A 13221-nucleotide genomic window follows, 5' to 3' on the forward strand; every position below is an offset into this window, starting at 1 on the left:
ACTAGGAGGTGACTTTGAGTTCATAGATGATGCCAACATGTGCATTGCTATTGCAATTTCTCTTCTTGTGATCCTAATCTGTACAGTGACTACTTAAGCAACACACACAGAGCCTGGATCATCCCATCCTTCTGTTACCAGACCTTTGATTTTGTCCTGAATATCCTTGTTGCAGTCAGTGTGCTTGTTTATCCAAACTCCATTCAGGAATACATGATAGCTGCCTCCTAATTTTCCTTACAAAGACAGTAACATGTTGGTGAATCCTACCTGTTTGATCCTTATTCTTCTTCTGTTTATCAGCATTATCTTAACTTTTAAGGGTTATTTTATTAGCTGCATTTGGAACTGCTACTGATATATCAATGACAGGAACTCCTCTGATGTCTGGCTTATGTTACCAGCAAAGATGCTTTGGTGCTGTTACCCCCCTCCCAGAGGATGATGCCCTGGTGAATGGTGCTGCCAAGGAGCCACTGCAACCTCATGTGTCTGCCCATGCCTGGAAGTGGAGCACTGCTAAGAACAACAGCTTGACTCTCAGACATCAGAGCAATAGTTCTTTAATTTTACTTCTGAAATGAGCACTCTGAGCTTATTTGTTGCTGAAATGCTACCATTTAAATATTTAGATGTTAAGTTGAAACTTTCTTTAGTTTGAATCATATACTTTAGCTAAAGCACTGTGATAGAACTATAGAATTCTCCCTGTGGAGTAGGATGGGCTCCCCTAGTCTCCCCTCAGCATTGAAACTTCCCAAAAGTCTGGATGAACCTTGAGTCAGAGGAGTGTTGTACACAGTGAACCCCAAGGAGTTTATGACACTTCTCTCTGTTCCCACGTTCTCTTTTAAAAGTATACAATAAAATCAAAATCAGGCAATGCATTTCCTAGGCCATTCCAGTATATAGAACAAACCATTAGGAGAACAGGAATGTTTATTGTGTAAGAAGTCAATATATATACATAAATAAAATAAGAATTTCCTTTAAAAATAAAAAACTACTATATGATCTAGCAATCCCACTCCCCAGCATCTGTCCAGAGAAAACCATAATTTGAAAGAAGATATGCACCTCAGTGTTCATTGCAGCACTATTTACCATAGCCAGAATATGGAAAAAACTTAAATGGCCATTGATTGATGAATGGATTAAGAAGATGTGGTGCAAATACACAATGGAATATTACTCAGCCATAAAAAAGAATGAAATACTGCCATTTGCAGCAACATGGATAGAAATGATCCTACTGAGTGAAGTAAATCAGAGAAAGACCCTGTCCTAAGGGATCACTAACATGTGGAATCTAATTTAAAAAATAATACAGGAGAACTTATTCACAAAACAGAAACAGCCTCTTGAAAGATTTTGAAACCAAACTTATGGTTACTAAAGGGGAAATGTTGTGGGGAGGGATAAGTTAGGAGTTTTGGATTAACATATACACACTACTGTAGATAAAATAAATACGTGACAAGGAAAATGTAGCACAGGGAAATAACCTATATGGGAAAAGAATCTAAAAAGAAATGGATGCATGTATATATGTGTAAATGACCTTGCTGTACACCTGGAACTAACACAACATTCATTGTAAGTTAACTTTACTCCAGTAAAATTTTTTTAAAAAATGGAGAGTCCCCGTTGTGGCTCAGCAGTAATGAACTCACCTAGTATCCAAAGGACATGGGTTCAATCCTTGGCCTCTCACTGCTGGAGTCCCGCTCCAGCCGAACCAGGGCCTCCTGAAGGATGAGCAGCATCGGCAAAAGAATGGACACAGGCCTGGCGTTTATGCAGGATGGCTCGTTTATTGATTGAATTAACCAAGCTTATATACAATTTTTATTTTCCTTTGGCATACGTCATGCATCATACATCTGGTGATATTTTTTAACTTTCCACTCCGTCAAATGTTACCTTATGACCCAGTACATGACCAGGTACATTTGTGAACACAAACAATGTTCTTTTTTGAGCTTTCCACTTGACTTTTTAGAATTAAATGTACTCATGTTAATGGTCTAATTTTGTGGGTAGCCAAAATATGAACTTATTAACTTTATAATTAAGAATATTTTATGTGTCTAAAACCTAAGGCCAAACTATATTCTATTAGTAAAGGTTAATCATATATCTCAAAGGTTATTTTGATTCTTATAGAACTAGAAACCACAGCATTGACACTCCTTGAGGTTGGGCCAATAGGCCGGGCATAGCAATATACAATTGACTGAGAGTAGGTAATTTCCTGACCTGTATTCAATTACATGGTGCAAACCGCACAAGTTTTTCTATAACTAAGGCCCAGTATCTACCCTATTCATCAACTAGTCCCTAGCATAGAAAAGAACTACCTGTTGGAGCATGGAGAGACCTGTGCCTCAAGCCTCTATTATGCCTCCAGGGTTCTTTCACAGGTTAAACAATAATAATCCAAACATGAAAGCATTCTATTACGGTCTCTTTGGACAAAAGGGAGGAAACTCAGAAGTGGATGATGATCATAGAACAAGGGGATAGTAAGAATTTGTGGGTAAGCACTAGGCCCCGACATTTACCCTCCCTGGGGTCTTTTTTCAGGAAATTTTATTTAGCAGCAATTTCCCAGCTCCCGCAGTTTTTATTAATAGCATAAGCAGGCAGTGAAGAAGCAGCAGGACCATCGCTTTCCCAGACATGCTGTGCAGTCTGGGGTTCTCAGTCTCCTGGACTTTGTCAGCAGGCAGACCTTCATGAACAGCTCCCAGCATCTCACAGTGGGTTAAGGATCTGACATTGTTGTGAACTGCAGCATAGGTTGCAGTCATGGGTCAGATCTGGCGTTGCTGTGGCTGTGATACAGACCCCTAGCCTGGGAAATTCCATATGCCACAGGTGCAGCCCTAAAAAGAAAAAGGAAAAACATTTTTTAAAAATAAAAACACTATGAACTAAAGGAACAGAGACATCAGTGATCGCACACTACATGCAATTGACTTTGCAAAGATAGTTTGGAAAATTCCCAAAACAGTTGGACTACTATAGCTTCCAACAATTCAAAACATAAAAACAGCAAACCCAGGAGAAGAAGAAAACCTGATTTCCAGAGTTGCCATTTTATAATAATCAAATGCCCAATGTTCAGCAAAATATCACAAGATATACAAAGAAATGGGAAAATATGGCTCATTGAAGGGTGTAAGATTCTTTGACAGAAAAAACCATCTTTGAGTGACCCAGACATAGACTTGCTGGGCAAACACTAAGACAACTGTCTTAAATATGACCAAGGAGCTAAGAGAAAACATGGGAAAAGAAAGGACATCAAGAAAATAATATATAAGTAAAATTAGAGTAGCAAAAAAAAAAAAAAGAGAGAGAGAGAGATGGAAAAAATTAAAAGGAACCAAACAGAAAATCTGCAGTTGAAAAGTATAATATCTGAAATGAAAAATTCACAGGGACTTCAACAAGAGACAACAGCAGGCCAAAAAAAGAATCAATGAACTAGAAGATAAGACAATTGAAATTAATCACAATTGGATTCATCTCAGATAAGCAAAATCAAAGGGAGTTCATTACCACTAGATCTGTTCTACAGGAAATATTAAATTTATTTCAGGTTGAAATAAAAGGATGCTAGATCTAGCATGTTAGTCATCATCTAGCATCTCTAGTAAAGGCAAATGCATGGACAAATGTATAAGCCAGTATTATTTTAACTTTGTTGTAAGCTCCACTTTTTATTTTCTACAAAATGTAACAAGTACATAAAAATTATAGATCTATTTTACTGGGCTCACAGTGTTTACAGATATAATTTGTGAGCTCAATTATATAAAAATAGAGGACAAAGCTATAGAGTTTTTTATGATTAAAGTTAATTTGACATCAATTTAAATTGTTATCACTAGATGTTATATATTACCTCCATGATAACCACAAAAAATCTACAGAATATTCACAAACAAAAATGAGAAGGAAATCAAAATGTACCAGGGCAAAAAAATTTATCTAAACACAAATGATGCCAGCAATGGAGGAAATGAGGGCAAAGAAGCTATACTTCTCCCCTTTAATGCTTGTTCCTAATGATTTCCTTCTAAAGAGTGGAGAGGGTAGTTGGGGGATGAGGGTAGGAAATAACTTTACAGTGGACATCCCTGATACACACTACCTTAGCTATGTAAAGCTAGTAGCAAAGTGACAGAAGTAAGTCATTCCTTGTCAGGAAGTACTTTAAGTGTAAATGGATTAAATTCTGTCAAAAGATCGAGATTGCCAAGATGAATTCAAAACAAAACAAAGCATGATCCAAATCTATGATGTCTTCTACATCTTAATTTAGATCTAAAAACACAAATAGGTTGAAGATGGGAAAAGATTTTCTATGCAAATAGTAAACAAAAAACAGTAGGAGTGGTTATACTATCAGTCAAAATAGACTTAAGAAACCATAAGTTTTTCAAAGTCTGTGAGTCAGTATCTGTTCTGCAAAGAAGTCCATTCTGTCCTTTTTTCAGATTCCACATGTCAGTGAAAGCATTTGATGTTGATGTCTCATTGTCTGACTGACTTCACTCAGCATGATAATTTCTAGGTCCATCCATGTTGCTAAAAATGCCGGTATTTCATTCCTTTTAATGGCTAACATTCCATTGTCTATATGTGTGTACCACATCTTCTTGATCCACTCCTCTGTCGATGGACATTTAGGTTGTTTCCATGTCTTGGCTATTGAAAAGAGTGCTGCAATGAACATCGGTGTACATGTGTCTTTGCAAGTCGTGGTTTTCTCTGGATAGATGCCCAGGAGTGGGATTGCTGGATCAAATGGTAGTTCTATTTTTAGTTTTCTGAGGACTCGCCATACTGTTTTCCACAGTGGTTGCACTAATTTACAATCCCACCAACAGTGTCATAGGGTTCCTTTTTCTCCACACCCTCTTCAGCACTTATTGTTTGTAGACTTTTTGATGATGGCCATTCTGACTGGTGTAAGGTGGTACCTCATCGTGGTTTTGATTTACATTTCTCTAATAATGAGTGATGTTGAACATCTTTTCATGTGTTTTTTTGGCCATCCATATGTCTTCTTTGGAGAACTGTCTGTTTAGATCTTCTGACCATTTTTGGATGGGGTTGTTTGTTTGTTTTTGGTATTGAGCAGTAGGAGGTGTTTATAAATTTTGGAGATTAATGCCTTGTCAGTTGATTCACTCGGCAAAGATTTTCTCCCATTCTGTGGGTTTTTTCATTTTGTTTAGGGTTTCCTTTGCTGTGCAGAAACTTTTAAGTTTAATTAACTGTTACAAGGGACAAAAAAGGACATTATATATTGATAAAAGTGCCAATCCACCAAAAAATGCATAATCATATATGTGCCAAACATCAGAGCCTTGAGATATATGAAGACAGAATTGAGGGGAGAAGCATACAGTTCTACAGTAATAAACCCTAAAGTATTTCACTTTCAGTAATGGAGTAAACAACCCGACAAAAATAAAGGACTTGAACAACACCATAAACCAATGGAACCCAACAGACATTTAGAAGACTCCACCCAAGTTCAGTAGATTACACATTTTTTTAAGTGCACATGGATAATTCTCCAGGATAGACCACAAGTTTTAACACATTTTAAAAGATTAAGTCATACATACTATCTGTTCCAATCACAATTAATGAAACTAAGAGATCATTACCAGAAGGAAAATGAAATGTCTTAATTATATAGAAAATCATGAGTCAAAGAAATCACAAGGGAAATTAGAAAATACCTTGAGAGAGTAAAAATGTTAACACAATATACCAAAACATATGGGATGTGGTGAATGTCACACTAAGATGGGAATTTGTAGCTGTCAACACATATATTGAACAAGAAAAAAGACCTCAAATCAATAACCTACTTTTACACTTTAAGGAACTAGAGAAAGAGGAGCAACATAAACCTAAAACTAGCAGAAGGAAGAACATAATAGAGATTAGAAAAAGACAAAGAATAGTAAAACAATAGAGAAAATCAATGAAAACAAAAATTGGTTCTTTTACAAAGTAACAGAATTCACAAACCTTAGCTATATTGAATAAGAAAAAAAGAAGGCTCAAATTACTAAAAGCAAAAGTGAAATTGGGGCAGTACTACCAATTTGACAGAAATAAAATAATCCTGAGACTACCTTGAGTAATTATGTGCCAGCAGGTTGGATAACCTAGATGAAATGGTCAAATGGTCAAACCCATTGTCTTCCAAAACAAAATTATAAAGAAAATGAAATAGATCTACAAGTAGCTGCTAGTACAATTGTCCCATAAAAGGAACCACAGTTCCTTGGAGCAGTGGCTGGTGTTAGGACTAGGGTGTGGAACACACAAGATGAGTGTGGAGGAACATAAGGAAATACTCAAAAAAACAGAACTTTGGGAATATGTCAAAGAACACAAGGAGCCAGACTGAAAGAGATCCCAACAGGTAAAGCTGCATCAATTTGAGCAAAAAAATAATAAAGTATTTGTTTATAACCCAACATATAAACTACCTATGAGTGCATACTGATAAAAGTGATTAAGTAAGTGAATAAGTTAATGCGAGAGGACAGAAAAATGTCTGACACAAAATACTAGCAATTTGTGTAATTAGTATGTAATTAGTACTAGTGATTAATATGTAGTGACTCCACCTTCAAGGAGGTGGAATATAACTCCCCACCCCTTTAGTGGTCTGTGCCTAGTGATTTCCTTCTAAAGAGTGCAGGGCGGATAGTTGAGGGTAGGGGTGGGACATCCCTGGCAGACACTACCTCAGCCAGGTTATCATCAATGATAAGTCATATTGATAGCATGTACCTGATAAGATAGGGTAAGAAGCGGGGGGGGGGGGTAAGAACACCCCCCCACACTGCCATGTATATTTAGTTTAATTTTTTATAAGCTTTTTTTGCTGGTGTGGTAGATACACAGAGGGGAGATTTCTCTACCGCGAATCAGCTGCACACCCCGTCAACCTTCCGTCAACCACACCTTCCGTTTTAGCCCCAAACCGTAAGAGTCGGTCACTTAACGTTTTTCTTCTGTCAGAATTGGAGAATTAGCCTGTTCATTTCAGCGAGTTTTTAGGATATTGAGATCTTTTCTGAGCACCAAGTGATTAGATTGTGCAAGTTTTGTAATAATTTGCAGCTGAAACTCATGATACATTTTAATCCATTGAAGACTCATGGGAATGTATCAGCCAGAGTAGCAAGTACTTTTTGTTTTTAAACCAGAGTCTACCATTTTCCGGAATGGGAGGGGTGTTTTCCCTCTGGGGTGTTTCTCTGAAAAATATAAACCCATTTTTCAGCTATGAGAAAAACATTGGACAAACAGAAACTGAAGGACCTTTTTACAGAGTCCTCTAAACTGTCAAGATTATTTAAGAAAAAAAAATTATCCCTTAACAGTCTAGAGGAGGCTAAAGAGACATAATAACTAAATGTAATGTGGTATCCTGGATGGAATTGTGGAACAGGAAAAAAAATGATTAGGTTAAAAAGCACAAGAAAATCTGAATAAAGTATAAATTCTATTTAATAATAATTAATATTAATAGGTATACAAATCTAGTATTAATAGGTATACAAATCTAGTAATATAAAATGTCAACAGTAGGATAAATAGTTTGCAGTTTATACAGGAATTCCTTCTCTGCAACTTTCCTGTGAATTTTAAGGTATTCTAAGTAAAACATTTATGTTTTTTAAATTTTGGGGGGCCACACCCACAGCAATGTAGGCATTCCCAGGCCAGGGATCGAACTGTGCCATCGCAGTGACCCAAGCCACATCAGTGACAACACTGGATCCTTAGCCTACTAGGCCACCAAACAACTCCAAAGGATCTGTATTTTTAATGATTTCATGACATCTATGTAATGGTTTATTGGGTGTGCCTCTTTTCTGTGATTAGGAGGTTCCTTTAGCATTTACAGTATATATCTCTAACTTGTTATGGTTTACCTTCAACTACTAACTTATTATGCCATATATATTTTAAGAATCTTACAATAATTTTCCATTTTTTACCTTCCATCTTTGGCAGTGTTATTGTGATCATAGTAGTATGATCACAATACTATGTATATTGTATAGTACTATGTATATTGTCATAGTACTATGTTGTTATTTTATTTTTTTGATGTAGGTTCATTTGCTCTCTTTTTTATTTATTTATTTTTTGCTTTTTAAGACTGCACCCATAGAATGTGGAAGTTCCCAGGTTAGGGGTCAAATAGGAGCTATAGCTGCTGGCCTACACCACCACCAGAGCAACGTCAGATCTAAGCCGTGTCTGTGACCTACACCACAGCTCACAGCAACACCGGATCCTTAACCTACTGAGTGAGGCCAGGAATTGAACCTGCATCCTCCTGGATACTAGTCATGTTCTTAACCCACTGAGCCACAACGGGAATTCCCATTGTTGTTATTTTAAAAGACAATTTACTATTTTTAAGAGAGTTCTGAAAGTGAGAATTAATATGGGTTAATATGATCCTTTCAAGGTTTGCTTTAAGCTTTGTTATATTGGATTCGGAGCTCATTTTAGTCTAGGACTAATTTGGCTCCTCCACTAAGGCAGTAAATACCCTCTGCTTATTCTAACCAATTAGCCATAGATTAGGAAGTTTTTTTACCCTGGCTAGTAGAAACAGAAGCGTCCCACCTCTCTGTGTGTTTAAGTGATGTTTCAGTCTACGTGTTTTTCACTGGTCTTTCTCCAACCTCAAGTGCTTTCAAAAGTTGGTACTTAGGAGATCCTTCTGCAGATCTCCAAGACTCTGTATCAGTATAGCTCTTTCTTCTCTTATATTTTATCTTACAAATCCTAGTTTTCATGGCTTCCTTAAAATCCAGTTCTGTTGCCTTAAATGACTGAGTCAGCCAGGCCCTGTTTTGGTGGTCCCTTTTTGTGCTATGGATTGCAAACTCAGCAGTATTCACAGGGCTCACCTCATTTGTTTATTCCAAGTCTCCCTGTCTGTTCTGTCTGTTTTCTAAAATTATTTCAAATAATTTGTATGGTTTTTAGATGTCTGATATGGAGGGGTAAATTAGTTCCTTTTACTCCATTATGGCCAGATATGAAATCTGTCCCTGTGAGATCTCTTTCAAAGCACAGACATTGACCATTTTAGAACTTAATGTTATTTAGGCTTGTGACTCAAGAGTTTAAGAAGGATGATCCCTTATGAGTGTAACAAATGTTTTTTGTTGTCATTCCCCGCCCCTAGAAAAAGTTGTAGCAAGCATCCCCAGTGTGCCACTTCTAAAGCTGTACCTCTCTGCACATTCAGAAACAGTGAAACCTGTGCAGCTAACTCAAGTACTAAAGTATTTCCCATTTACAGGGTACTGCTTTACAAAACCAGAACTGATCTTCATGTTGGAACAAGGGGATGATCCGTGGTTATTAGAGAAAGAATTTGTAAAAAGGCGTTCCCCAGGTGAGTTATTGAATACTGGCAGAAGGCATCCAGGAAAATTAGATCCAAAGTGATCAGCTAAAAGTGAGCAATTTGAAATGTTTTTCTGCACTCTTCTTTTAGAGGCTTTTACACTTGAAATTTTAAAAATAATAGATCTAATAAAATGTGGAAGGGGGACAACTGATGAAAGGAATGGAATGTCAGCATGTTAATATTCTCATCTTTAAAAGACGGGAGCTATAAAAAAAAGGAAAAAAAATAAAAGACGGGAGCTAAGCTGAAGCTGAAAAATTAAGTAATGGATGTATATTTAACAGTAAAAAGATAAAAACTAAGAAAAATTAATAAAACAACTAAAACTGAGAGTAAACTGAGAGAGAAATAAACCATTACTTTTAACATTATAGAACAATAATAAACTACTAGAGACAATCTAAATAAGTAGATGATTAAGGAATTACATAGCGTTGTTAGAAAGGATAACAACTGGAGCAAACTGCATCCTTCCTAATTGTTAGAAGTTAAATACATTTGACAGAGCAAAGAGAACAGACCTGTTACTAGAAAAGTTTCTTATAAAGCTATATCAAGGGTCCCCTGATCACCATTAGATACATTAATTCACCTGGAGGACTCAGAATATAGGCATACTCATGACTTTGTATCATATAGTGAAATGATACAAAGAAAAATCAGCAAAGAGAAAAGGTGCATGGAACAAGGTCAAGAGAAAGCCAGGTGCAAGCTTCCAAGACCTCCAGCAGTAGTTCTAAGGACATGTGAAATGTCACCCTGGAAAGCTCGTTAGAGATGAGGGGCCCAGAGTTTTCACTGGAAGGAGTTTTTAAAGTTCTGGGAATCCTGGGAACCACTGTGAAATCTAAGTTCCCATATGCCAGCCAAGGGCTAATCTTGTAAGTAGGTCTTTCTAAGGGTGGCAGTCTCGGGCCTGCTGTGTTAAATATTTCCTGAACAAAAGCTATGCAGACACACTATATGACATGGAATAAGACAGACATATCTGCCATATCAACTGCCAGTGTAAATGAATTAAATATACCCAGTGAGAGGAAAATACTGTCTTTTTTTTTTTTTTTTTTTTTTTTTTGCTTTTCAGAGCCACACTTGTGATATGACAGTTCCCAGGCTAGCAGGTTTCATCAGAGCTGCAGTTGCCAGCCTACACCACAGCCACGGCAAGATCTGTGACTTATGCCTCAGCTCACAGCAATGCTGGATCCTTAACCCACTGAGCGAGGCCAGGGATAGAACCTATATCCTCTTGGGTACTAGTCGAGTTCATAACTCGCTGAGCCAAAACAGGAACTCCCATGCTGTCATATTTTATCAGAGATATACCCAAAAAATAATTTAGGAAGTTTGAAAATTCAGTCATGAATTAAGTCAATAAATATAAAAACAACTCAGTGTTTATCTAATTAATACTTAAGGTTCAACTCAGATCAGAAACAGGTGAGAAAAAGGACATTTTGAGGATGCTAAAGAAGATAATTTTTAAAGGATATTTAAAAGTTTTAAATATTAGTCACCAAAGAAATTACCAGCAAGATTCATAAAACAAAAAACTGCAAGAGTTGTAAGGGGAAATAGGAACACATTAGATATAGTCACCCTTAATCTCCCTCTCTGATTTCATTCCACAGCCTGTGGACTCTAGAATAGTGCTTAGCAAACTATAGCCTGCCAGTCAAATCCTGCCTACTGCTTGTTTTATTAAAGAAGCATTTATTGGAACACAGCCACATCCATTTGTTTATATATTCACACTAAAAGGCATAGTTGAGTAGTTGCAATAGAGACTGAATAACTGGCAAAGCCTAAAACATTTACTCTCTGGCCTTTTATAGAAAAAGTTTTACCAATCTCTGGTATAGAAATTATAAATTCCATATTTTATAAAATGAATCTACTATGTTTGAAAACAAAGCTATACAAAGACACTACATAACTGTTCTGAAGACGAATAAACTTTTGTTTGTTTGTTTTGGTTTTTGGCCACACTTGCAGCATGCAGATATTCCCGGGCTAGGGATCGAATTTGTGCAAGAGCAGTGACCCAAGCTGCTGCAGTGATGCCAGATCCTTAACCTGCTGCACCACAAGAGAACTCTCCAAGTAAACCTCCTTTTAAATTATCTTGGAACATTGACAAAAACATAAAAATATTTTAGGCAAATATCAATACATTCTACAAAATAAAGATGTTATTGTTAAATAATACTATTGCAAACAATATGACAAAAAGTTAAATCCCTCTATCTTAAAATTAATAATGGATACATGGAGTTCCCGTCATGGCACAGTGGAAACAAATCTAACTAGGAACCGTGAGGTTGCAGGTTTGATCCCCAGCCTCGCTCAGTGGGTTAAGGCTCAGGCGTTGCCGTGAGCTGTGGTGTAGGTCACAGACATGGCTTGGATCTGGCATTGCTGTGGCTCTGGCATAGGCCAGCAGCTACAGCTCCGATTCAACCCCTATCCTGGGAACCTCCATGTTCATGGGTGCAGCCCTAAAAAGACAAGAAAACAAACAAACAAAAAAAAGATATTGACCTTTAAAAACTATTTTATCAAAGAATAAATTAGAATTGTCTACTATCCAGATTTTTTTAATGAAAACCATGTTTTTAGACCCTTTGTGCTATGGATGAAGTAAAACTTAGAGGAAACATTTTTATCCTCATATACTTATTTTTTTAAGCAATAAAGTTTTTAAAGAAACCTTAGCAAAGAAAAGGGTGTAATGAAGATAATAGTATAAATTATAAAGCCAAAAGGTGGTTCTTGAAATAGAAGCAAATAAAATTGCTAACCTCAGCTAGAAAATGGGAAGAAAGCACTATTACTCATTTTAAGTTTGGGCTCAGACTCCTACTTCTATAATACAATCTTGGAATACTTTAGCTTATGCTTTATCTCTTGCTTCTGTGAACTCTTAAAACCCATTTAATGGATGTATCAAAAGAAGATGAGATTCTCTGCCAGACAGTTGCTGCATGAGCTCCTTTCCTCATCGGGATTATAATCTCCCCAAAAGAATAATCTCTGTTTTACTCTTCCTTTCTGGTATTCATCATATAAATATTTTTAATAACATCGTAGGCTGATTCCAAAGCCAGGTAGAGAGAGATTTCATACTGACTTACTCAGAAAATACTATCCACAAAGTTCTGAGACTTTTTAATTATTGGATGTAGGTTGGTATTTGGATCTGAATCCTTATGTGTGAAAGAATCCTCTAGGTAATTCTGAGGCACAGTGTCTTTTATGGACCACTAACTGAATTTATATTACAGAGAGATCCAAAGGATATCACAGCAAGGGTTTTGTTTTGGAAGGGTGAGCAAACTGCATAAAATATGTTTTGCATTACATAAGGTGCCATTGATTTAAAGGAGAGCCGTTATTTTGAGTAAACCAAGAAAAAGAAAATGCTGCTCATTTAACTATGACTTTGCCATCCATTTTAAGGTTCCTCCTGATTTCAGTGACTTCATTTACTTTAAAAATTGTGAGTCACATACATGGGTGCTCTCTACATATCCCTTGTTAAAATGAGTGATATAGGTGGTAACTTTTTTCATATTTTAAAATAAATGTTGCTTAAATTTTGAGAGGATATTACAAGCCTTTTTTGTTGTAAGACCTGGGAAAATAGCTTTGCTCTGCCTGAAGGGCATCTAGATTCTAAATAGTTCTAAGGCTAGAGTGGAGGATAATTTAGGGAAAGGATGTGAGTATAAAGT

The 13221-nt window shown here is 36.6% G+C and overlaps 1 protein-coding gene across 10 annotated transcripts in view; it reads left to right on the top strand.

The window, feature by feature from the left end:
- Window positions 1-13221, top strand: part of ZNF782 (zinc finger protein 782) — a 57657-nt gene that overhangs the window by 38731 nt on the left and 5705 nt on the right. For 8 of the 10 annotated variants that reach the window (XM_021064572.2, XM_084979689.1, XM_084979687.1 and 5 more), the window contains one exon: window positions 9377-9472. The exons of the other annotated variants lie outside the window; for them this stretch is intronic. In XM_021064572.2, the coding sequence (XP_020920231.2) occupies window positions 9377-9472 (96 nt within the window). The remainder of the gene's footprint in view (window positions 1-9376; window positions 9473-13221) is intronic. 10 annotated transcript variants of the gene reach the window in all.

This window comes from Sus scrofa, chromosome 10 (genome assembly GCF_054392235.1).
Source record: "Sus scrofa isolate SSC_HxYL_T2T_F1_AM1 chromosome 10, Sscrofa_HxYL_maternal_Yorkshire_Landrace_v2.0, whole genome shotgun sequence".
Taxonomy (NCBI): domain Eukaryota; kingdom Metazoa; phylum Chordata; class Mammalia; order Artiodactyla; family Suidae; genus Sus; species Sus scrofa.